This window comes from Haliotis asinina, chromosome 1 (genome assembly GCF_037392515.1).
Source record: "Haliotis asinina isolate JCU_RB_2024 chromosome 1, JCU_Hal_asi_v2, whole genome shotgun sequence".
In the NCBI taxonomy this organism is placed as follows: Eukaryota; Metazoa; Mollusca; class Gastropoda; order Lepetellida; family Haliotidae; genus Haliotis; species Haliotis asinina.
The window spans coordinates 63083240-63111004 of NC_090280.1; the positions used below are offsets into that span (position 1 = coordinate 63083240).

General features: G+C 40.1%; 2 protein-coding genes across 2 annotated transcripts in view; both read right to left on the reverse strand.

Moving 5' to 3' along the window:
- Nucleotides 1-18070: 18070 nt before the first annotated feature.
- On the reverse strand, nucleotides 18071-20820 carry LOC137274336 (fucolectin-like). Its single transcript, XM_067807487.1, has 4 exons — nucleotides 20784-20820; nucleotides 19469-19693; nucleotides 18791-19036; nucleotides 18071-18300 (listed from the first exon to the last, which is right to left on the reverse strand). Exons 1-4 carry the CDS (start codon nucleotides 20818-20820, stop codon nucleotides 18071-18073), a joined length of 738 nt encoding a protein of 245 aa, XP_067663588.1.
- Nucleotides 20821-23789: 2969 nt separating this feature from the next.
- The window catches only part of LOC137295821 (lactase/phlorizin hydrolase-like), a 44419-nt gene continuing 40443 nt past the window's right edge, over nucleotides 23790-27765 (reverse strand). The window contains exons 29-30 of the mRNA XM_067827377.1: nucleotides 27222-27406; nucleotides 23790-26566 (exon numbers count right to left, since the gene is read on the reverse strand). Of these exons, the coding sequence (XP_067683478.1) occupies nucleotides 26226-26566; nucleotides 27222-27406 (526 nt within the window). The 3' untranslated portion in view covers nucleotides 23790-26225. The remainder of the gene's footprint in view (nucleotides 26567-27221; nucleotides 27407-27765) is intronic.

Genomic DNA, 27765 nt, shown 5'->3' on the forward strand with positions numbered 1-27765 from the left:
GCAGGAACCCTGGCACTTTCTGGATTTGGTGTTGTGTCCCTCTAAACCCTTCCACCCGGACTTTAGTACACTGGCTTTCCGAGTGACCGATGGGATGAGCTTTTGTCTCATGGTGGCTCCATAGTACATCCGCTCTCCGCGTAGCCCCCCGCCGACTGTACATGGAGTAGGTTCGGTGCTAGGGCCTGATTGTGTACAGTCAGGATGGTTGTTACAGCAACCGAGCTAGTTTAGGGTTGGCACACTCTGTGGCCCCAGTCTTTTCAGCACCCCCAGTAGGCCCAATGCTGACTGCACTTGACTGGTAGATTTAGGTGGTAGTGTAGATAGGGCCCCCTTCGTGCATGCCCTGTACGATGCTATCTATAGATGGCATAACGTAGTGTTAACCCACCATTCCGTCCTTTACTAGGTAGCTCGAGGCAAAGTGAATCCCGGATGGTCACTTTGAGGGTCAGTGTACTGACCATCTGCTGGTAAAGCATTTCAATATTTAAGTTAAAATTTAGTTTAAGTTTTGTTTTTCACGACCCGATATATTTGTTTTGCATTTAATTCTATGGGGATCGTCGAATATCCGAATGTTTAAAGCGTTCGCTCATTACCCTCCACACAACCGTAATTCTTTTTCCCACATGGGAATGTTGTGTGAACCATATATTTGTTGTTTCTCACCGTGATATAGCTAGAATATTGCCAAAAGAGGTTTAAACAGTACACTCATGCAGTCATAATCTGTGTGGGAAGCATAAATTATGTACAGTATTCTTTCCATATTTTAGTAGAACCTTCGCCCCTGCAGGCATTTGGTTCTTTCACACAGTCTTTTGAAGAAAACACAAAATGGAATGCATCCTTGTGTGCTATGATATCTACCGCAAAGTTAGAGCTTGAGTTTCAGGTTTGAGCTTTCTTCACGTATAGGTATATAAGTTTCATTTATATATACAGTAAGTACCGTTGATTTAAAATGTATTCACTTTACTATATGGAACAGGGATACCATCGACCCGGGGGTGGAAATGGACCCTGAAGTCCCCCAGAGGCAGGACGACTGCCGAGAAGACATTCCATGGACTGAAGTGGACCACGGATTCTTCGGAAGGGCGACAGAGGACCATACAGGCAGGTGTTTCCAACTGTATTTTCAAGAAAATATGCGTTTGTATGAATGTCTGTTTAATATGCAGTGCACACTCATTCTCTTATAGTATACAACCATTTAGGCATAGATGGGAAAGGTTGATACTGGTTTCTGCATGTAAACGGAGTGATAGTGTAGCATAGTAGTTCAGGTGTTGGCATGCCATGTTTAGTTCCAGTGATCGAGTCCCCACTTCAATACTACGTCTCACGCCCACTTCTGACACCCGTCGTTGGAACATTATCCTAAGCGACATAAAACGACATTTACTCGTTTTTGCTAAGCCGGTCTACATAGGCGAGAAATGTGATTCCTGACGTTTATGGATGACTCTTTTTCTTTCAGACGCAGGAACCCTGGCACTTTCTGGATTTGGTGTTGTGTCCCTCTAAACCCTTCCACCCGGACTTTAGTACACTGGCTTTCCGAGTGACCGATGGGATGAGCTTTTGTCTCATGGTGGCTCCATAGTACATCCGCTCTCCGCGTAGCCCCCCGCCGACTGTACATGGAGTAGGTTCGGTGCTAGGGCCTGATTGTACAGTCAGGATGGTTGTTACAGCAATCAATCTAGTTTAGGGTTGACGCACTCTGTGGCCCCAGTCTTTTCAGCACCCCCAGTAGGCCCAATGCTGACTGCACTTGACTGGTAGATTTAGGTGGTAGTGTAGATAGGGCCCCCTTCGTGCATGCCCTGTACGATGCTATCTATAGATGGCATAACGTAGTGTTAACCCACCATTCCGTCCTTTACTAGGTAGCTCGAGGCAAAGTGAATTGCGGATGGTCACTTTGAGGGTCAGTGTACTGACCATCTGCTGGTAAAGCATTTCAATATTTAAGTTTAAAATTTAGTTTAAGTTTTGTTTTTCACGACCCGACATATTTGTTTTGCATTTAATTCTATGGGGATCGTCGAATAACCGAATGGTTAAAGCGTTCGCTCATTACCCTCCACGCAACCGTAATTCTATTTCCCACATGGGAATGATGTGTGAACCATATATTTGTTGTTTCTCACCGTGATATAGCTAGAATAGCTAGAATGCTAAAAGAGGTTTAAACAGTACACTCATGCAGTCATAATCTGTGTGGGAAGCATAGATTATATAAAGTGTTGTTTCTCACCGTGATATTACTGGAATATTTCTAAAAGCGGTATAAAACCAACACTCATGCAGTCTCAATATGGATGGTGTGTATAAATGATGTAGAATACTATGCACCTTTATCAGTAGAAACGTCACCAACAGAAGGAACTGTGTTTTTTCAAACTATCTTTTAAAGAAAGGATAAAATGCCTGTTTATATAATGCGTATTTACCATGACGTCTATTGCCAAGTCACAACTTAAGTTTCATGTTTGAGCTTTTTTCTCGTGGAGGCATATAATGTGCATTAATACACACAGCACCAGTGATGTAAAATATGTTTACCTTTTTGATCAGGAGAGTGGATGCAATCGACCTGGGGGCGGAACTGGACCCTGAAGTCCCCCAGAGGCAGGACGACTGCCGAGAAGACATTACATGGACAGAAGTGGATCAAGGATTCTTCTGGAGCAGGATGTGGATGTTTTACTGTTCGGACATTTTGTGACAATGTACTATGGGTGTCTACTACTGTAAACCCTCCAGTAGAATAGGTAGCGTTGCATACGTTGAGGGAACACGGTTCCAGAGGGGGTTTTTTTAAAAAAAGTTTTTTCTCTCTGGTTTTACGTGTCGGGCTTCAGTTACCTTTGACCTTGTTCAAATCTCAAATTTGAACAAGTTGAATCATTTAGACACACATTATGCAGCAACAATGTTGGTGTTCGAGGATTTGGTACTGTTCCATGTTGGAAATGATGACATTAAAAAAATGTAATCCGCACAGCTGGTCCAATTGTACTTGGTTTGTTTTGTTGTTTTCTTTTTGAAAGTTGTGAACTCGAGAAGAACTGTTTTAGTCCATGGAAATCGGATGTTCCCGACTTTAGGAGTGCTTGTTTTGGCCATACACTGCTAAACACTGTCAACACAGCAACACATACCAGTTTTGGTGCAATATTGTAACCATTTAATAATCAAGTCTTTATACAGGATGGTATACTGTCTTTACAGAGCACAGAAATTGTGCGTCCATAGAAAACAGTCTTCATCCTTATTCTACCCTACTTCTAGAATGCGAATTAAAGTCGTCCGGGGAACTAACGCACATGTATACTACTGCCAACTGTAAAATGTTCAACTTGACAATTCCTTTCAACTAAGCTACCCATCAAAAAAATAGTCCAACATTAAAACAAAAATATATCGGTACGCGGGCGCATTATAATATCTACAAACCAGAACTTATAAATTAGGCTTTCTGAAAGCTTAGACACCCAGGGATCGAACTCAGAATAATAATAAATGAACGTCCATGTGGCCGTGAAGTCTGTGGGTTAAGAGTGATTGGTTAATGGAATGAACGTATTCAAAATGTCCATTTTGCTGAAAATTATTATGATAAAGTAGGTGCATGTTTGAAACGATGCAAAAACATAAGCGTCGCTGGATATAGTATCCGTATGAGAAACTTATCCATACATTGTGTATCATGGCATGTTCAGGGTTAATAATATTGGATTCAAATAGAACTAAAAAAGACATCGCAACACATTTTGTAACGAAATACCTTGCTCATTTACCAATTTCCTTAAACCTTGAGAGAATGCAGTGGAGCAGAGCGCGCGGTGGAGGAATGAAGGGGATGTGGAGAGGAGCGGAGCGGGGTGGGCAAGGGTAGAACGAAGCGCCGGAAGAGTGAGGGGAGTGGTGTGGAGCGTTGCAGAGTGAAGTGAGAGGAGGGAGGGAGAATTGGTTTCAGGCACTTCAAAGATACGCAACCCCCCAAGCTAATCCCTAGTTTCTAATGTACTATCCAAAAGAAGGAAAAAAAGAAACGCACAGGCGATTTGAATTTATTTAAATCTTGTAATTACCAGTTGTGTTAACACAATCATCAAATTATTTCACAAAAGTGTTGATGACATGATTTTACACACTTTACTATCAATGAAAGATTCACTGTCTGGCAATAACAGTCCACATTACTTTCAGAAATTGGCATTCGTTTTGAAGGAGTTTCAAGGTCAAATCACTACGTCACCTCTTGACTAAACACGGAACATCGCCATTGAAAGAATGCATGCGGGAGATTACAAATTTTCTGTTGCCAGGCGTGTGAATGTTAGTCTGAGCAAGATATAATGACTAGTAGCTCGTTGCAACCAAAAAGGTACAACAAATCACCGCCCCAGTGCAGGCAGACCTCTAGTTACCACTGCAGCCCAAGGTCGGCACGTCCGGGTACTACAGTTGCCTGATCTTACTCCCGTAGGTGAGAGCACAACAGCCAGGGTACCTGGGCTTCAGACGATATCCGGTCAGATTGTATGGAACAGGATGAAAGAGACTGGTTTGAGAGCCAGAAAACCTGACGTCTGACGTCGGGATCGTGCTACGTCGTCACCATCACGCTCAACGTCTACGCTATCTAGAAGTATCCTCTTTGTGGTATAGACATTACCTTCTTCTAAATTCATGCACACATTTTTATCTTTTTATAGTTTATTGTTTTGGATAGTATATCACAATGATAACAGTCAGTGTGTGTGGTGTTTTCCCAATATCACTTTCAAAGCCGACCTTAACTGCCTTTGAGGTGTCGGATGGTTAATATTTCATTTTACCTGGTATCCATCCACTGCTGACTGACAGAGTCAGATCTCGAACAAATTCATCAGCGTCGGACATGAATGTACCATGAAGCTGTGCCAGGAGCAACACTATCGAACTTAGTGGCCCATTCGAGGACATAACATGACGTTTCTGCCAATGAATTTTAACAATATTTCATTTTTTTACAGTCTGTCAGCTTGATATCGGCGAAATGTCCTAAGCGATTGATGTGCATGGTGCTGGGATTCGAACTTATTATCATAGTTATCTGGTGTGGGTTTTTTTTTTAGTGTTTTCAGAGGGGTATTCAAGACAAACGTAGCAAATGAACACAATTCAAGTCAAAGAAAGCATTGAATCGCTGCTTTTTGATAGGTACAGCCAAAAAGTCTGAAAATTCTCAAACGATAAAGCCTATGAAATTAACAAGTCCGATAACTCTTCATCACTTAACCTTTACCAACTGTTCAGTTGTTTTAATTCATGGACAAACACAACACATATGCCTAATGCTACATAACAATGTTACACACGTGAAATGGGCTGTGATTAAATTAATTGTACCCGGCGCTGTTAAGGATTATTGTAGACCCCTCTTCTCATTGCTGATAGTAGAATATGACACTGACTTCAGCTTTGGCTTAGGCTTTTTCAGAAACCCGATGTGCTTGTTGAGGAGACTCATATAGATCGTGTGGATATTGAGTGTTCTTAATTGTGAACTGTCGGGCCCCAACAGGGATAATCGGCGATTTGAATGTGTACCTATGGAAACAAATAAGGGATCATACGAAAGGATAAATGTTCCCTTATTTTTTTCAGGTTCCTTCAAAAGCTATGTGACACAAAGATTGTAAAGCAACCTTGGGCAAATATAAGGGAATACTTGCCCTTTCGTGTGATCCATTATTTTTTCCCTCAGTATATTTACTAGCTTCAATACATTTGAATATCTATGAACGAGAAAACTATATCATTCAGAGTATTGACTTCGTTGTTAAAGTGAATCTTGAACACTGCAAGACTAATTTAATATAAAAACTGTGTTTGTGAAAAGAACTCTTCAAACAACTTGGAATAACAAACAAAACATTACCTAATGGTTCAATGTACTAGTTTATACAAACAAGTAGACATCCTCAATTCCCGATTCGTGACGATCCGTCTAGCATTGATTTTCGGTAACCAGAAAGCTGACAAAAGGATCGCGTGGTCAATACTCGCTGACACATATCATCGTATCCCATGTAGATCGATGTTCATGCTGTTGATCCCTGGATCGTGTCTTTCAGTGCCATAGAGCTGGTATATTGCTGAGAGTGGCATTAAACCACAAACCAATCGATGCTCATGATCTTGACGCCTGCCATTGGTCAATATACTGCAGTTATCCTTCTGAAAAATGCGAATTACATACAAACAGGGAATCACAAATCAACAAGGATCTTTCAATATTTTTCATATGCAGGCATTCAAGTGTCAAGACTGTTTTGCAAATAAATAGCAGTAACTACGTAAACACTGAAAGAAACGTCTACTCAAGATTCTCGTGTACATTGATTATAAACGCCAGTTCTTTTTCGCTAAAACCGATGACATTGGTAAAGGTAAGCCGCTGAATAAGACCACGACAGAAGCAATGGACCAATGTGTCGATTTGATACTTGTCTTAATATATTTTTACTAGTAACCGCAGGAGCCTTGATTGATTTATGTCAAAGTAAAATCAGACAAATAAACCCAAATTACACATTGAAAGATCAATAAATTGTATTGACATAGACTTGATACCTAATACAACAATGCACATCATAAATGAACACGAAACTGATTCCATTCCTGGGGAATTTAACGAGGGTTAATGCTTAAACGTTCACCATTCACGCTGTAAATGTCATGTAATTGCTATTGTCTTCATAAAAATTAACACATATATATAAAAGATAAAATGTGCTTATTAGTGCAATAAACGTTTATAGATAGATAGATAGATTAAGTAGATAGATAGATAGATTAAGTAGATTGATAGATAGATTAAGTAGATAGATAGATAGATAGACAGATAGATAGATAGATAGATAGATAGATAGATAAACGTTTACTGCACTAATAAAGACATTTTGTCTCATTTATTTCACAAATCAGATATGGTGAAAGCCATGCCAACGTCAGTGGCATGCGGAGCGTCAGTAGTCTTTTTGGTACAGTCGAGACGATACATCGTATACTTCGTTATATACGGAGCCGTGGTATTGGTCTCCGGGTATTTGGGAAATAATGTCATTCGTTGTTGAGACTGATTCTGGTTCTTTCTGAATGGAGTTTTCCACTTTTCTCCTTGTTCACAATAAACATACAACCATTTACATGTATGTATCTTCCACCACGAGTAGTGTAAAGAAACCTGGTGTGCATTTGCCATGACTGAAGTTGTGGAACTGATAGTTCCAACATTCTTATAACATGCAAGTTTATGTAAGAAATCAAACCGGGTGGTGCATATATCATATTTCGTTGCCTGAGTGGACACATTTTACATTTTGTAGAAAACCAATGTCTTATAATTGCTCCCTTAAAACAACATTTTCACAAAATCAAACATCAAAAGTTTGTTACTCACTCACTAGGCTACTCCGGTACGATGTGGGCAGACCAAAATAAAAAAAAGAATAATACAAGTGCATGGTTCTGCAAAGGTTACACAATACTCCTTCACAAAAATGGAGACTTGACTGATCTCCCAAACTTCCGCCCTATGACATGTTTGAACACACACTATGAAATCTTCACAGGGTGCTTGACACGTTTCGTGTCAGCTTACTGCTCTTCAAATGATATATAATATATAGAGAGCAGAAGGAAGCGAGAAAGGGATGTAGGGATCAACTTCTTGTACAGAAATTGATTTTCGAACAGACTGAAGCACATCACCGCAACTTTTCCATGTGATGTACGGACGTTCCTCAGGAATGGATTTGAAGTCTCCTGATTGTGTTGACCCCCCTGAGAGACTACTTTACTTACTCAGGTCTTGAAGGAGTTGCTGCTGGACTCAACTTAAGATGTACTCGCAAGGGCAGATGCAGACTTCAGAGTCTATTCCAATCAGAAGCGGAATATTTCAGAGAACTCCTTTAGTCCTTTCAGTTTTTGCTTGTCTTAAAATCCCTTGAGCTCAATAGGGCAGAGGGATACCACGCCGGACCTCCTCAGCACAGATTCCCAACATCGCTTACTCATCTCCTTTTCATATATGACATCGAACTCCTTGCCAAAGGAGAAGACAAGTTTGAAAGGACAGGTTCTACTCGTCGAGTGCTTTTTGAATGATATTGTCATGACCCTTGGACTCGAAAAATGTAACACTCTTAATTTGAAAGGTGGCAAGGTGATTAACGGTCTGTCCGTCAAATTACAGGAGGAGGAATTATTGAACATGTTTTGGAAGATCAGGCCTACACCTATCTTGGATTGGAAGTGTGAGAAAAGTTTTAGACGTCCAGATTCCTGACAAACTTCGGGCTGAGTATAAATATCGCCTAAAGAAAATATGGAGTTCAGAGCTAAAGGTCAAAGCCAATACTTGTGTTGTGCCATTTCTTTCCTGTTCCTTTGGAGCAGTTATTTAGACAAAACAAGACATCCGGAGTCTTCACGGCCTGACCAGAAGGATCATGTCTGATAACAAATGATAGCAAAGACTCACAAAGATGTGAAACATTCGCCGTGGGGGCAGAAAATCTTGAAATCCTCTATAGGTAGGACGACTTCAAGGATTCTCCGGAGGGGCGACAGAGGACCATACAGGCAGGTGTTTCCAACTGTATTTGGAACAAAATATGCGTCTTCATGAATGTTTGTTTAATATACAGTGCACATTCATTCCCCAATAGTATACGGCCATTTAGGCATAGATGGGTTAGTTTTATACTGGTTTCTGCACGTAAACGAGTGATAGTGTAGCCTAGTAGCTCAAGTGTTAGTTCTGACACCCGTCGTTGGAATATTGTCCAAAGCGACATAAAACCACACTTACTCGCTGTTGTTAAACCAACCTACATAGGCGAGAAATGTACTTGATAATGCTTATGCATGACTCCTTTTCTTTCAGACGCAGGAACCCTGGCACTTTCTGGATTTGGTGTTGTGTCCCTCTAAACCCTTCCACCCGGACTTTAGTACACTGGCTTTCCGAGTGACCGATGGGATGAGCTTTTGTCTCATGGTGGCTCCATAGTACATCCGCTCTCCGCGTAGCCCCCCGCCGACTGTACATGGAGTAGGTTCGGTGCTAGGGCCTGATTGTGTACAGTCAGGATGGTTGTTACAGCAACCGAGCTAGTTTAGGGTTGGCACACTCTGTGGCCCCAGTCTTTTCAGCACCCCCAGTAGGCCCAATGCTGACTGCACTTGACTGGTAGATTTAGGTGGTAGTGTAGATAGGGCCCCCTTCGTGCATGCCCTGTACGATGCTATCTATAGATGGCATAACGTAGTGTTAACCCACCATTCCGTCCTTTACTAGGTAGCTCGAGGCAAAGTGAATCCCGGATGGTCACTTTGAGGGTCAGTGTACTGACCATCTGCTGGTAAAGCATTTCAATATTTAAGTTAAAATTTAGTTTAAGTTTTGTTTTTCACGACCCGACATATTTGTTTTGCATTTAATTCTATGGGGATCGTCGAATATCCGAATGTTTAAAGCGTTCGCTCATTACCCTCCACACAACCGTAATTCTTTTTCCCACATGGGAATGTTGTGTGAACCATATATTTGTTGTTTCTCACCGTGATATAGCTAGAATATTGCCAAAAGAGGTTTAAACAGTACACTCATGCAGTCATAATCTGTGTGGGAAGCATAAATTATGTACAGTATTCTTTCCATATTTTAGTAGAACCTTCGCCCCTGCAGGCATTTGGTTCTTTCACACAGTCTTTTGAAGAAAACACAAAATGGAATGCATCCTTGTGTGCTATGATATCTACCGCAAAGTTAGAGCTTGAGTTTCAGGTTTGAGCTTTCTTCACGTATAGGTATATAAGTTTCATTTATATATACAGTAAGTACCGTTGATTTAAAATGTATTCACTTTACTATATGGAACAGGGATACCATCGACCCGGGGGTGGAAATGGACCCTGAAGTCCCCCAGAGGCAGGACGACTGCCGAGAAGACATTCCATGGACTGAAGTGGACCACGGATTCTTCGGAAGGGCGACAGAGGACCATACAGGCAGGTGTTTCCAACTGTATTTTCAAGAAAATATGCGTTTGTATGAATGTCTGTTTAATATGCAGTGCACACTCATTCTCTTATAGTATACAACCATTTAGGCATAGATGGGAAAGGTTGATACTGGTTTCTGCATGTAAACGGAGTGATAGTGTAGCATAGTAGTTCAGGTGTTGGCATGCCATGTTTAGTTCCAGTGATCGAGTCCCCACTTCAATACTACGTCTCACGCCCACTTCTGACACCCGTCGTTGGAACATTATCCTAAGCGACATAAAACGACATTTACTCGTTTTTGCTAAGCCGGTCTACATAGGCGAGAAATGTGATTCCTGACGTTTATGGATGACTCTTTTTCTTTCAGACGCAGGAACCCTGGCACTTTCTGGATTTGGTGTTGTGTCCCTCTAAACCCTTCCACCCGGACTTTAGTACACTGGCTTTCCGAGTGACCGATGGGATGAGCTTTTGTCTCATGGTGGCTCCATAGTACATCCGCTCTCCGCGTAGCCCCCCGCCGACTGTACATGGAGTAGGTTCGGTGCTAGGGCCTGATTGTACAGTCAGGATGGTTGTTACAGCAATCAATCTAGTTTAGGGTTGACGCACTCTGTGGCCCCAGTCTTTTCAGCACCCCCAGTAGGCCCAATGCTGACTGCACTTGACTGGTAGATTTAGGTGGTAGTGTAGATAGGGCCCCCTTCGTGCATGCCCTGTACGATGCTATCTATAGATGGCATAACGTAGTGTTAACCCACCATTCCGTCCTTTACTAGGTAGCTCGAGGCAAAGTGAATTGCGGATGGTCACTTTGAGGGTCAGTGTACTGACCATCTGCTGGTAAAGCATTTCAATATTTAAGTTTAAAATTTAGTTTAAGTTTTGTTTTTCACGACCCGACATATTTGTTTTGCATTTAATTCTATGGGGATCGTCGAATAACCGAATGGTTAAAGCGTTCGCTCATTACCCTCCACGCAACCGTAATTCTATTTCCCACATGGGAATGATGTGTGAACCATATATTTGTTGTTTCTCACCGTGATATAGCTAGAATAGCTAGAATGCTAAAAGAGGTTTAAACAGTACACTCATGCAGTCATAATCTGTGTGGGAAGCATAGATTATATAAAGTGTTGTTTCTCACCGTGATATTACTGGAATATTTCTAAAAGCGGTATAAAACCAACACTCATGCAGTCTCAATATGGATGGTGTGTATAAATGATGTAGAATACTATGCACCTTTATCAGTAGAAACGTCACCAACAGAAGGAACTGTGTTTTTTCAAACTATCTTTTAAAGAAAGGATAAAATGCCTGTTTATATAATGCGTATTTACCATGACGTCTATTGCCAAGTCACAACTTAAGTTTCATGTTTGAGCTTTTTTCTCGTGGAGGCATATAATGTGCATTAATACACACAGCACCAGTGATGTAAAATATGTTTACCTTTTTGATCAGGAGCGTGGATGCAATCGACCTGGGGGCGGAACTGGACCCTGAAGTCCCCCAGAGGCAGGACGACTGCCGAGAAGACATTACATGGACAGAAGTGGATCAAGGATTCTTCTGGAGCAGGATGTGGATGTTTTACTGTTCGGACATTTTGTGACAATGTACTATGGGTGTCTACTACTGTAAACCCTCCAGTAGAATAGGTAGCGTTGCATACGTTGAGGGAACACGGTTCCAGAGGGGGTTTTTTTAAAAAAAGTTTTTTCTCTCTGGTTTTACGTGTCGGGCTTCAGTTACCTTTGACCTTGTTCAAATCTCAAATTTGAACAAGTTGAATCATTTAGACACACATTATGCAGCAACAATGTTGGTGTTCGAGGATTTGGTACTGTTCCATGTTGGAAATGATGACATTAAAAAAATGTAATCCGCACAGCTGGTCCAATTGTACTTGGTTTGTTTTGTTGTTTTCTTTTTGAAAGTTGTGAACTCGAGAAGAACTGTTTTAGTCCATGGAAATCGGATGTTCCCGACTTTAGGAGTGCTTGTTTTGGCCATACACTGCTAAACACTGTCAACACAGCAACACATACCAGTTTTGGTGCAATATTGTAACCATTTAATAATCAAGTCTTTATACAGGATGGTATACTGTCTTTACAGAGCACAGAAATTGTGCGTCCATAGAAAACAGTCTTCATCCTTATTCTACCCTACTTCTAGAATGCGAATTAAAGTCGTCCGGGGAACTAACGCACATGTATACTACTGCCAACTGTAAAATGTTCAACTTGACAATTCCTTTCAACTAAGCTACCCATCAAAAAAATAGTCCAACATTAAAACAAAAATATATCGGTACGCGGGCGCATTATAATATCTACAAACCAGAACTTATAAATTAGGCTTTCTGAAAGCTTAGACACCCAGGGATCGAACTCAGAATAATAATAAATGAACGTCCATGTGGCCGTGAAGTCTGTGGGTTAAGAGTGATTGGTTAATGGAATGAACGTATTCAAAATGTCCATTTTGCTGAAAATTATTATGATAAAGTAGGTGCATGTTTGAAACGATGCAAAAACATAAGCGTCGCTGGATATAGTATCCGTATGAGAAACTTATCCATACATTGTGTATCATGGCATGTTCAGGGTTAATAATATTGGATTCAAATAGAACTAAAAAAGACATCGCAACACATTTTGTAACGAAATACCTTGCTCATTTACCAATTTCCTTAAACCTTGAGAGAATGCAGTGGAGCAGAGCGCGCGGTGGAGGAATGAAGGGGATGTGGAGAGGAGCGGAGCGGGGTGGGCAAGGGTAGAACGAAGCGCCGGAAGAGTGAGGGGAGTGGTGTGGAGCGTTGCAGAGTGAAGTGAGAGGAGGGAGGGAGAATTGGTTTCAGGCACTTCAAAGATACGCAACCCCCCAAGCTAATCCCTAGTTTCTAATGTACTATCCAAAAGAAGGAAAAAAAGAAACGCACAGGCGATTTGAATTTATTTAAATCTTGTAATTACCAGTTGTGTTAACACAATCATCAAATTATTTCACAAAAGTGTTGATGACATGATTTTACACACTTTACTATCAATGAAAGATTCACTGTCTGGCAATAACAGTCCACATTACTTTCAGAAATTGGCATTCGTTTTGAAGGAGTTTCAAGGTCAAATCACTACGTCACCTCTTGACTAAACACGGAACATCGCCATTGAAAGAATGCATGCGGGAGATTACAAATTTTCTGTTGCCAGGCGTGTGAATGTTAGTCTGAGCAAGATATAATGACTAGTAGCTCGTTGCAACCAAAAAGGTACAACAAATCACCGCCCCAGTGCAGGCAGACCTCTAGTTACCACTGCAGCCCAAGGTCGGCACGTCCGGGTACTACAGTTGCCTGATCTTACTCCCGTAGGTGAGAGCACAACAGCCAGGGTACCTGGGCTTCAGACGATATCCGGTCAGATTGTATGGAACAGGATGAAAGAGACTGGTTTGAGAGCCAGAAAACCTGACGTCTGACGTCGGGATCGTGCTACGTCGTCACCATCACGCTCAACGTCTACGCTATCTAGAAGTATCCTCTTTGTGGTATAGACATTACCTTCTTCTAAATTCATGCACACATTTTTATCTTTTTATAGTTTATTGTTTTGGATAGTATATCACAATGATAACAGTCAGTGTGTGTGGTGTTTTCCCAATATCACTTTCAAAGCCGACCTTAACTGCCTTTGAGGTGTCGGATGGTTAATATTTCATTTTACCTGGTATCCATCCACTGCTGACTGACAGAGTCAGATCTCGAACAAATTCATCAGCGTCGGACATGAATGTACCATGAAGCTGTGCCAGGAGCAACACTATCGAACTTAGTGGCCCATTCGAGGACATAACATGACGTTTCTGCCAATGAATTTTAACAATATTTCATTTTTTTACAGTCTGTCAGCTTGATATCGGCGAAATGTCCTAAGCGATTGATGTGCATGGTGCTGGGATTCGAACTTATTATCATAGTTATCTGGTGTGGGTTTTTTTTTTAGTGTTTTCAGAGGGGTATTCAAGACAAACGTAGCAAATGAACACAATTCAAGTCAAAGAAAGCATTGAATCGCTGCTTTTTGATAGGTACAGCCAAAAAGTCTGAAAATTCTCAAACGATAAAGCCTATGAAATTAACAAGTCCGATAACTCTTCATCACTTAACCTTTACCAACTGTTCAGTTGTTTTAATTCATGGACAAACACAACACATATGCCTAATGCTACATAACAATGTTACACACGTGAAATGGGCTGTGATTAAATTAATTGTACCCGGCGCTGTTAAGGATTATTGTAGACCCCTCTTCTCATTGCTGATAGTAGAATATGACACTGACTTCAGCTTTGGCTTAGGCTTTTTCAGAAACCCGATGTGCTTGTTGAGGAGACTCATATAGATCGTGTGGATATTGAGTGTTCTTAATTGTGAACTGTCGGGCCCCAACAGGGATAATCGGCGATTTGAATGTGTACCTATGGAAACAAATAAGGGATCATACGAAAGGATAAATGTTCCCTTATTTTTTTCAGGTTCCTTCAAAAGCTATGTGACACAAAGATTGTAAAGCAACCTTGGGCAAATATAAGGGAATACTTGCCCTTTCGTGTGATCCATTATTTTTTCCCTCAGTATATTTACTAGCTTCAATACATTTGAATATCTATGAACGAGAAAACTATATCATTCAGAGTATTGACTTCGTTGTTAAAGTGAATCTTGAACACTGCAAGACTAATTTAATATAAAAACTGTGTTTGTGAAAAGAACTCTTCAAACAACTTGGAATAACAAACAAAACATTACCTAATGGTTCAATGTACTAGTTTATACAAACAAGTAGACATCCTCAATTCCCGATTCGTGACGATCCGTCTAGCATTGATTTTCGGTAACCAGAAAGCTGACAAAAGGATCGCGTGGTCAATACTCGCTGACACATATCATCGTATCCCATGTAGATCGATGTTCATGCTGTTGATCCCTGGATCGTGTCTTTCAGTGCCATAGAGCTGGTATATTGCTGAGAGTGGCATTAAACCACAAACCAATCGATGCTCATGATCTTGACGCCTGCCATTGGTCAATATACTGCAGTTATCCTTCTGAAAAATGCGAATTACATACAAACAGGGAATCACAAATCAACACGGATCTTTCAATATTTTTCATATGCAGGCATTCAAGTGTCAAGACTGTTTTGCAAATAAATAGCAGTAACTACGTAAACACTGAAAGAAACGTCTACTCAAGATTCTCGTGTACATTGATTATAAACGCCAGTTCTTTTTCGCTAAAACCGATGACATTGGTAAAGGTAAGCCGCTGAATAAGACCACGACAGAAGCAATGGACCAATGTGTCGATATGATACTTGTCTTAATATATTTTTACTAGTAACCGCAGGAGCCTTGATTGATTTATGTCAAAGTAAAATCAGACAAATAAACCCAAATTACACATTGAAAGATCAATAAATTGTATTGACATAGACTTGATACCTAATACAACAATGCACATCATAAATGAACACGAAACTGATTCCATTCCTGGGGAATTTAACGAGGGTTAATGCTTAAACGTTCACCATTCACGCTGTAAATGTCATGTAATTGCTATTGTCTTCATAAAAATTAACACATATATATAAAAGATAAAATGTGCTTATTAGTGCAATAAACGTTTATAGATAGATAGATAGATTAAGTAGATAGATAGATAGATTAAGTAGATTGATAGATAGATTAAGTAGATAGATAGATAGATAGACAGATAGATAGATAGATAGATAGATAGATAGATAGATAGATAAACGTTTACTGCACTAATAAAGACATTTTGTCTCATTTATTTCACAAATCAGATATGGTGAAAGCCATGCCAACGTCAGTGGCATGCGGAGCGTCAGTAGTCTTTTTGGTACAGTCGAGACGATACATCGTATACTTCGTTATATACGGAGCCGTGGTATTGGTCTCCGGGTATTTGGGAAATAATGTCATTCGTTGTTGAGACTGATTCTGGTTCTTTCTGAATGGAGTTTTCCACTTTTCTCCTTGTTCACAATAAACATACAACCATTTACATGTATGTATCTTCCACCACGAGTAGTGTAAAGAAACCTGGTGTGCATTTGCCATGACTGAAGCTGTGGAACTGATAGTTCCAACATTCTTATAACATGCAAGTTTATGTAAGAAATCAAACCGGGTGGTGCATATATCATATTTCGTTGCCTGAGTGGACACATTTTACATTTTGTAGAAAACCAATGTCTTATAATTGCTCCCTTAAAACAACATTTTCACAAAATCAAACATCAAAAGTTTGTTACTCACTCACTAGGCTACTCCGGTACGATGTGGGCAGACCAAAATAAAAAAAAGAATAATACAAGTGCATGGTTCTGCAAAGGTTACACAATACTCCTTCACAAAAATGGAGACTTGACTGATCTCCCAAACTTGAACACACACTATGAAATCTTCACAGGGTGCTTGACACGTTTCGTGTCAGCTTACTGCTCTTCAAATGATATATAATATATAGAGAGCAGAAGGAAGCGAGAAAGGGATGTAGGGATCAACTTCTTGTACAGAAATTGATTTTCGAACAGACTGAAGCACATCACCGCAACTTTTCCATGTGATGTACGGACGTTCCTCAGGAATGGATTTGAAGTCTCCTGATTGTGTTGACCCCCCTGAGAGACTACTTTACTTACTCAGGTCTTGAAGGAGTTGCTGCTGGACTCAACTTAAGATGTACTCGCAAGGGCAGATGCAGACTTCAGAGTCTATTCCAATCAGAAGCGGAATATTTCAGAGAACTCCTTTAGTCCTTTCAGTTTTTGCTTGTCTTAAAATCCCTTGAGCTCAATAGGGCAGAGGGATACCACGCCGGACCTCCTCAGCACAGATTCCCAACATCGCTTACTCATCTCCTTTTCATATATGACATCGAACTCCTTGCCAAAGGAGAAGACAAGTTTGAAAGGACAGGTTCTACTCGTCGAGTGCTTTTTGAATGATATTGTCATGACCCTTGGACTCGAAAAATGTAACACTCTTAATTTGAAAGGTGGCAAGGTGATTAACGGTCTGTCCGTCAAATTACAGGAGGAGGAATTATTGAACATGTTTTGGAAGATCAGGCCTACACCTATCTTGGATTGGAAGTGTGAGAAAAGTTTTAGACGTCCAGATTCCTGACAAACTTCGGGCTGAGTATAAATATCGCCTAAAGAAAATATGGAGTTCAGAGCTAAAGGTCAAAGCCAATACTTGTGTTGTGCCATTTCTTTCCTGTTCCTTTGGAGCAGTTATTTAGACAAAACAAGACATCCGGAGTCTTCACGGCCTGACCAGAAGGATCATGTCTGATAACAAATGACATGATGGCACAGCCCATTTTACTCCCCTATACGCCATGCCTGTGGTTTAGACACCGAGGTCCATCCATAGTAGGACCCTGAACATGACTTCAGCTCTACAAACAGGAAAACATGCCACCACTACCATAACGCGGCAGAAAATTTTCTAACATTCTACCTGTATTCATACTCCCTGAATGCTAGTACATATAGGTTGTAAATATGTTAGAAACGCATGTCGCTACCCAGCAGTAATATCAGGTGCAGCCGCTTATTAGTGACAAAATGCCCTTGTACAAGAATTACCAAACTGATCACAAGCCATTATGGTGAAGTAGGCCTGAAACGTTCGCCTTACCTGGTCACAGGATATTATAAACGTCAGTACAGATCAAAGGGATCTCCCTTACAAGTGCTGAGATCCGCTTGCGTATAACCTCCAGTAAAAATAAACGTGTATTCGGGCGTTGTGGAATCCATTATCTTCATATCAAATGGGATTAAAACATACGACGAGCTGATCTTTCCGTTGTTAAGGGAGGCAAGCATCACAAATTGTTACGACTCATTCCGTTTGGCCAATGATGCTCCGACTACAGCTGAAGAGAATAGTGATCCCAGTCTGCACTGACCTCGTAGACTGTCGACCTTTCGTATATTAATTCGCATGGATTGACTGTACTTTGACGGTTGAAGTTAAAGTTGTAACACTGGTAGTTCTCCATACACAACATGGCACATCGGTCAACTGTGGCCCCTAGTAAAGGGTGTTCAGCAATGTGGGCGTTCATTCTGGCGCCAGATATCTGTCGGTAACGTGAATCTGAAAAAGTGATTTGGATCAGGAGTGAGTGAATATTGATGTGCAACGCAGTGAAGAGCATTAAGATGTTATACACAATAATCCTGGCCCCACAACTCAGTCCTCTATAGTAATCTGGTGTAATCAGAAACAGGTATTGGCCTCAAGGAATCACCAAAGGTGGACAAAAAGGCAAAGTCTCATCCTCTGTGGAGCAAGAATTTATATGCACGTTTGATATGAACTTTTTGCAGGTATGATCACTATTTGACAGATGTTGCTAAGCATCATCCTTATTCTTCAACGTGAATGTAAGGAAGGACACACGTATTATGCCGGAATATAAAAATACTTTAACAAAAAAAAACACGTATTAAGCTTTAATATAGCAGTTGTCAAACTTGAATGATATGGATATAGAACAGGACATGCATGGTTTAGACAAAGCTCACCTTGTCATAACAATCAATATATGAATCACATCAATACATGAACATAAAAACACACATACTTGTTATGCATGATTCCGGCCCGTAGACTTCGAGTTCGCAAATTGTAAATCTATCGTCCCCTGGGTTCTTGAATTTACGTCTTAGTTTGACATAACGTCCCGTGAACACCGTGGTACAAGGCAGAGTCACCGGCGCTCCTGCCAGGACCACTCCTTCGTGAAATAAGCAGAGCCGAGCCTGCTGTGAGGAGTACTTAATGGGGTCATGTTCATACACTTCCACATAGAAGTCGTGAAGACGTGTATCTGGAACAAACGGGAGAAATAACTAGATTTACACCAAGGAATCGTAAATAAATATCTGCAAAAATGTGTCAACCCTGTTTACATTACCTAAAACTTAAGATTTGTACTTTACTAAGAAAGAGAAATCTCAAATATGGCATCTGTTGCAATACGTAAGACGCAGCCATGCCACGTTATACATACGCAGTTAAACAAAAAACACTACAAACTGGATACTTCCATTTTAGAAATGCATGCAAAATATCAGTTGATCTGTATTCATGACAGAAACTGGTGGTGTGTTTTTGAACTTCTGCGTGAACATATCTCGACCAGACGGCCTTCATATAGCTGGATTATTGCTATGTGCGTCGTTAAACAACAACTTTCAAAGACAAATCAAACAGAATATCAAATCCATGGATCAAAACCTAAACCTAGCTTTCGACTCACCGCAACAAGTGCCAGTACGTGCTGTGGCCACTATAGTCGTGATGGCATAGTAGCCAAGAAGATCAACTTGCCACCAAGGACCTGGATCACTTGCTCCGGCTTGAAAGCAGGACATGGATCCCCAGCCCGGATTATTATTACCGTCTACCGCTCCACTTGAATTGACACCGTAGAAGCTGCTTTCTGTGGTCGGTTTCCTCAAGGCAAGATTAGCGTTAGCTTGAACTGAAAATATTTTATTATTTGGTTCAGCGTACACCGGTAACTTCTTGGTGACTAGCTGAAACTACTATGATGCCATGACGCTATGGTTGTGGTTTTCTGAGCAAGACTTCGTTGGTCATTCTGAATGTGTAAAATCGACGTAACATTTTTGCAATATCACGGATAGATTACATGTGTAACATGACAAGTAGGAAAAGCGCTCGCCTTGATTCCCATTAGCTCCCCGATCCCATTTTCGTAATCAACACGTTACGATTCTTGTCCATGAATTGTTGATAATGTAGCTCGTAGCTGGTGCTCCGTGTGTCACCAGTAAATTGGTCCCAAATGTAATGGCTAAGTCTTCATGTGTGTGTATCAAATGTTTGAAAAGATTGCAACCTTCAAAGGAACATTAACATTGATTTGCCTGTTTCTGGCATTGTTAGAGAATGATGCAACACATCTGGTTTGTCTACGTAAAAGTTGTTTGTATATTCTGCTCTATAACACTACACGGCGTTCATAACATTAATCACTAGATTTTTAACCTACACAAGCATAACTTGGGGTCAGGGATGTAAACCAGTTGTGTTCCCAGCTGAAGAAAAAAGAACACCACACGAAAACCCCAGCTGAGCAATTGCAATTTGTTTCTATTTATTTTGGATTCAAGTTATATATTCCTTCCTGTGTGCTGTATTCGTGTCGTAAAGAACTTTTGAATACACATTGAGAACGCCAGAAAAGTCTCGGGTATCATCCGAAACGGATTCATAATCGTTTAGATATATCGCATTTTGGTTTATGCTGTAAACTGAAAGTAAGACACATTTCGTAAAGGAAGCTTCATTTTCAGGTCAAGTGAAATCGTTCGTAAGACAACATCAAGCAATAAAAGAATGAAAACGATCGCACCATCATCTATCACATAGCAGATGTCATTATTACAATAATGTTACATACAACATAGGCACTTATCAGAGCAGAGGTTTCATAGTACACCTACACTTTTAATGTTTAAACAAGGTGTTATAAGATGTCTCTGTGAATAGTAAAATTAAATGTGGTAAATGATTTAACAAGAACATGAAGAATGAAATACACCTACCCCCACACATTAGTGCTGCCACAACAAGAACTACCATTTTGGCACCAGATGCCAAGAAATGCCACATCGCATTATGAGCTTTGTGCTGCCACCACGGTGCAGTGTTCATCTGAAGTATCATTGATCACTTTCTGCCGCCAAGGATCAATACGTTTCATGTTTGAATGCATATGTTGTTAATGCAGATATAGCATCATGCGCTTTGACAGTCTAATAAGGCCTGTTTTCTAAGAAACCAACAGGATTTACATGCCAGACACTCATGTGTGTACTGATCCTCAAAAGTTGGATTGTCATAATTATTACTTTTAAAAATAAATGACACTGGTAACTTAGTAAATACAACACTCTCACGTGAATCAGACTTGCTGTTTTTTCGCGAAAAGGTCAGTGTAATCAAAGGCAGGCAAAAGAAGACACTTGTTCCCTTGCACAAACATTGGAACCTACATGTACGGTGCAGGTCAAATCACACAATATACTGGGTAGACATCATCATGACCTATACGCCTTTTGTTAAATGGTCGGGTGGAACGTTGCAAATATGTACAATGGAACTTGTAAGATGTATATGATAGTTATGTTCAAGGCAATTTCGTATTTGATTGCACAAAATGTTATATGTTGTTTTGGGGTTGCTTTCTGGCGAAACTCGACGTTGGAAAGAACGTAAATTGCAAGTGAGAAATATCAGTTTCTCGTTGTAGGATTAAAACGAACGAATCATTGGCACCTTACACGTGGTCGTGACGTGTGACACTAGATGATGTAACTGACGATGATCTTGAGTGAGTAAGTATGGTTTTGCACCGCTTTTCGCAATATGCCAGCAACATCACACCAGAAATGTACACCACACATTATGTCCAGGTTTGGAATCAACCCGGGTCTTCATCGAGCGGGCGGACGCTTTAAACATTGCGGTACCCCCGCCGCCCGTCCAATGATCTTGACGGTCGAACTAAGATAAGAAATTTACATCGAGTGATCACTAGTGTGCAATACTGGTGCAATTAGTGAAACATCAACTCGTTGGATGAGTCTGTTCCACTCCTCTTGCAGAGCCTGGTCAAATTTAGCCAACGAGGTCGGGATCCTTCAAATCTCATTCCAAAGCTACTCTCGTCTGCAGCGCGATAAATTTGTATCTCTCAATTTCAAGAACGTTGCAAATAACTGTCACCTCTGTGTTTTGACAACTAAAACAATTGTCATCTTATGAAGATAAAGACTAAAGACCCCTGATCACGTTGGTAGCTTCTGAGGACAAGCATGGTCGCCTTTTTTGGCACGCGTGGGGTGGTGAAGGCCTATTCTACCCCGGAACTTCACGGGTCAGAAAAAGAAAGAACTTTCAAGAACAGTTAAGTACAGAACCCTGTCAAATACTTTGCTAACTGAAGTTTAAATTTTACTAATATTCATAGCACATAACCTTATTATCGTGAGGTTTTACTGGTACCTCAATCTGGCATATAAAAGCTGTGGATTCAAAGAATAACTCAGAAATGGATTTCATTTCAACTTTGTACAATTTGTACATATACTCAAACAAGTAAAATCTACTTTGAAAGGCTCATGTTCAAATTGTAAAACTACTATTTAACATACCAGTACTTTTGTTATGTTGAGTCCCTCCGGAATTTAAACCCACACGCGGAGAAACAGGAGCCTATCCAACAGCATAGTCAGTGATCAACACAACGAAATTTAGAAAGTACTGGAATATGGGCTTTTTTTAACCTAAAAGAGCACTAGTATCAATACTTTAAAAGTGTAGTACCAAATGTAACATATACAAAATCAGACCACTTCCTCAAGGCATTGTGTATTCCCTTACATAAAGGTGATCATTAATCAAACATACATAAAACATTTAATGTTTGAAGGCGATAATTGCCTGTATTGGTTTCATCAAACACCACTCAAGTCCTCTTTTTTCCAATGTAAAAAAACATCAAGTATCAGTTTTTAGACGTACGATAATTACATGCATGTTGACATTCTTTTTGCTTAATATTTACATCGATCAACAAATTACCAGTGTCGTTGTTGGTGGTGTTAGAAAAGGCACTGTTTCAAAAATTACAATCAAAGCACATTATGAGAACATGTGTGGATCTTGAGGTGACTGTTCATGGATTGATCGGAAGGAAAATATTACTCCTTTGTTTACCTGACAAACAGTATGGCTGCTGAAATGCTTGGATAAGGAACATTGATATCCAATAAGTATATATTGCTCAAGAAAGATCGTTCCCTTGTTATTATTTCCTATTGTAAATTATCGTCTTTTAGCATCTGTTGGTTCCACGGTGGTAGGTCTTGCAGTTGCTTGTGGTGGTTGGTTTTGTTCATTGCAGACACTACTGTCGAGAAGATCATTCACTATGCACGCATTCAGGACGCATATAGCACGCGTGAATCACAAGGTTATCATGCTGACAAAATCGTTCTATAGTGTATTTACTGTCATAAACGTTCGAGTCCTCATGGTCCCTAGTATGGTGATCTAACTCCAGTTGTTGGCGATCTAGAGCCCGTGTTTTATATTGTATTGTCTTCTATATGTTAAAATGCTTTGGTTTTACATGCTAGTTTTTTATTCACATCTGTGATACTCTGGTATTTTACCTGTCATTGGCTGACAGGTTTTTATGTTCTAAATTTCTTGATTTTAATATTCTTATAAATTAAATTGTCCTTGTCACAATATGGCAAACTAATATGTTGGTTACTGGATTATCTGACCCAGACTCGCCTTATTTACTGGTGAGCACGGTTATACATCAATCCAACCAACCAACCAACCGAGAAACACGTGTTGATGACTTTTGCGCCGCTGTGTATGAAAATGACCGTTTCCAGCATCAATTTTAGCCTGTCCACGTGTACGTAGTCCTTGCAGTCGCACCAGTGACTCTGCCTTCACTACGGCATGTCGACACTCTCGCGTTCGAAAGATAAGCCTGATCAATATTTCTGTGACAAAACGGTCAAGGATAGTTTTGAGCATGTTGACTTTTGTTTAATCATTCAATTTGACATTTTAAAAGACATTGAATGGTTTGATAAATAGATGAACGGTACAATCACCAAAGACTTACATGGTGGTGTAAATCCCGCTGGCGTCCATGCTGGAAGAACAAGTCTCGTGGTCCTTAGTTTGGTGATCTACCATCAGATGTTGATGATATGATGTAGACTGTTATATGTTGTTGTTTTTTTCTGGTTTTAATGCATGCTGAACATCAAAAGAAAAGCAAGGGTCACGAACATGAAATCTCATAAGTAAGAAAGAGTTCATGTACAGTATCGTTGGTCAACAGGCTCTCATATTTTGTACTTTTTGTGTCGTGAATGTATAACCTAGGGTTGTGTATTGTCAGATAAATTGTGTTGCAATATATTGCGATTCTGGCACCCGTATTGTGATATCTTATATATTAGGAACTGAAGTGTTTGACAGTGAGTGACACAATGGTGTATTGCAATCCTATTTTCTGCATTATAAGTGCCTCAACATATATGTTATGGTTTTGATAACAGCAAATAATAAAAAAATACAGGCTGCTTAGAAAGGGATTCTGTTTTTCTTGTTTGTGCAATTATTTGTATTAATAACAATGCAGTATGCCATTTCGTCATTGAATACCAAAGGAAAACATTTGATGCAAATGGAAGTCTGTGTAGATTTTAATCTAAACCATAAAGATAATCACAAAAACGTCATATGTGTTCTTTACCCAGTATACCAATTCTCCAAAAAATAGTGCAATACGTATACATCGTTGAAAAGCTTGTTATACTGGTAATACCGTGCAGTATAACTTGTTTTAGTCAGTCTCTGGCTGATACAATGCCGATGTGTCTTCAAATCGCAACTTACTCACACTCCAAATGTATTATTAAAAAAGTAGGAGATTTTAGATTTACAAGATTGATAAAATGCAAATGATGACGTTAAGAAGGAAGCATATGATGAAGAGAAATTAAGGGAAACTGTGACACTTTATCCCATGTCTTTGGAAACTGTTTCCTCTGCATGGATGCCTGAGGTGATATTGAAATATGTATATTGTGTTCAGGTGACAAAATATAACAACTGAATCACAGTGTAGTTTCTCATTACAATTCATCACCCAAATTGGATTCTCATGTGAAGAGAAGCAGTATCTTCAAAGTGAAAGCACTATTTTAGAACAATGCTTTGCAGAAACTGAGTTATCACTGGCTATCATGACTTACAATTACCTAATAGGAATACTCTGTCTAGCAAGCTTTGTAGTTACACTAAAACCATTGGTTCTCACAGTCTACAAACCGAGAGAATGAGTATGGTTTTATGCCGCTTTAAGAAATATTTCCAACAATATCACGGCGGAACACCAGAAACATAGTGGGGAATCGAACCCGGGCCCCCGGCGTTACAAGCGAACGCTTAAACCACTTTTACAGCTTTAGCTACTGGGCTACCTCATCGTCCCCTACAAACTGGAGACACCCGGACAATGATTTGGATGATGGAAGAATTTCACCTCTGATCTTCCGATACCAGCTGTATCAATACTCGTTTACAAACAGCCTCCAGGGGTTTGGTCGTTTATCGAATTGTGTTATATTATGTTTTATATCAACAGACACTCTGATGAGACCCTATGATCGTGAAACCAATGATTTTATACGCACTGAATTAATATAAGAAGCATATGACTACTTTTGCCATGACTATTGTAAGGGATTCTCATATCAGACAAACCCAATATCCTTACATTGAAGTAATATATATACAACCGAATTAATACGAAACAATGAAATAAGGTGATAGTTTTGTATCTCCTGTATATCTACCTCCACTGTATAGCATACACAATAACTGTATACAGTTTGTGCACATACAAAAGATGATATAATATTATATTAATATAAACAGTACAGTGACAAACGTGCATACTTTCCTTTCATTTTGTTTCAGGGAGCATCCATTGCACTTCTGAGAGGCTGAGGAGATTTCATACAATGAATACTTTGTTCAATAATATGTTCAACATTAATTATTGGTAATTGTGAAAACATTGTGAAAACATTGCCGGTGCTCACGGTATATAGTTTGTTGGTTGCAACTCCGACAATGATACATTCTAACGCATACGCTCGCGCACAGATGCGCACGCTAACACATGTACGCACACAGCCTCACATACGCATCAAACGAATGCTCCAATAGACGATGTTGAACTGAAGTCGTTTGACATTCAATCACAATCATCCACAGCTAGATACATCATGGAACAAAGAGGAAGTAACATTTCACAATGACCTAAATGCTACTGTTTATTCTATTAGACTTCGCATTCCGCAATATTCGAGCTATATGACTACAGTCTGTAAATAATCTTTCACAATGCAGTTCATCAGACAAATTTGGTAAAATGGTAGGAATCATTTTTTCATGACCATTATGGAAACGATGCTGACAAGGAAGCCTATATTTGAAGTCATCATATTGGCTGTTGATGTTGGGGGTGGACATTCCCTCTCGGGCATGATCTTTGGCTTTTGAGTTGTGTTGATCACTGGCGTCGTTGGTTTGAAGAATCCGTTGTCTCGTATAAGACGGCGATAATACTCTGACGAATCTTTGGGATGGCGTACACGGCTTGGGTCGCTGAACTTGACGTAGTACATGCCGTAGGCAACTGTGTAGCCGAAGTTCCACTCGAAACTGTCGATGAGGGAGTAGGTCATGTAGCCACGGACGTCAACATCGTCGAGCTGTATGGCTGCAACACGCAAATTTAAATGGGGATGTTGGGTATAGATGGTATTTAGGCTGTGTAACGATGTCTCATAGCATGGTTTGTTTGCTTCTTGTTTAACGCCACAACATTTCAGCAAACATTGCGGTTATCTGTAAATAATCAAGTCTTGAACAGACAATCCAGTGATCAACAACATGAGCATTGATCTACCCATTTGGGATACGATGACATGTGTCAACCAAGTCAAGGAGTCTGAACACCTGAACATGTGTGCCAGCGATGAATCTAGGTTTGGTCGTATCGTGTACCATACTGTTATAACATCGAAAAATTCTATGACTCATGCAAAACATTAATGTCCAGCTCTACGTAAGGGCTAAGTTGCGACCAGATGTAATTTCTACCAAGTAATCATTTCCTTCAGCATTTCATGAATGTGTGAGAGAGTTTAATGCCGACCCAAATATTGTCGAAAAGAGTGACATTGTGCCTCTAATATGTAGCTCCATATCATCCCATGACAAGGAGTCGGTGAAAGTACTAGTGAAAGTTTACGTTCGTCAAGCCAAAGAACGGGTCCGACTGACCACACGGAAACAATGTGAATACGGCAGGATTACTGCTAAAAGTAAATTCACTTCTTTCTTTTTTTAAAAAAAAAAGAGTGACCAGTTACCTTTCAATACTTCATTGGTGTGGGACTTGATGTACTGTATTCTGCCCGAATCTGAAATTGTTCCTGGTTTGTCCCCAACGCCATTACCGGTAACATAGACGGGGATGTTACCATACCTCTGTCTGAACCGTCTCAGGACCATCCTGAGTCCCTTGGGATTCACATCAGTCGAAGGGGAACTAGTTCTGTGTACAATATGAATTCACATGAATAGCTAAACTTTAGCTAGTGTTAAGGAGAAGCACGTCATACAAAAAATACATTATCAGTTCTTACAGCTACAAGAGACACATTAGGATTCAAATATTAAGGATATAGTCTCACTATGATCTATAAAAGCTTAGAGAAAGGCTCCCGTGAAATGTAGTAGGAACTCATCTCAAAGACATACGTTTCAGAAAGGTATTTTAACAGATGTTTTCGATAAATCCTAGCCTAAGGTAATAAGGACTCAACTGTTAGCTACACCTTTCAGTAAAACAAAAGCTATTTTCCCATTACTTTCAAAAAGGTATGCATGTCATCACCTTTAACAGACACATTA

Bases quoted from the DNA above. Each gene is read 5' to 3' on its own strand.
- LOC137274336 (XM_067807487.1), bottom strand. From the start codon at position 20,820: ATGGTAGTTCTTGTTGTGGCAGCACTAATGTGTGGGG. The intron at 19,694-20,783 runs GTAGGTGTATTT...AAATATTTTCAG, and splicing joins GGCAGCACTAATGTGTGGGG to TTCAAGCTAACGCTAATCTT. The intron at 19,037-19,468 runs GTGAGTCGAAAG...CGTTTGTTCCAG, and splicing joins ACGTACTGGCACTTGTTGCG to ATACACGTCTTCACGACTTC.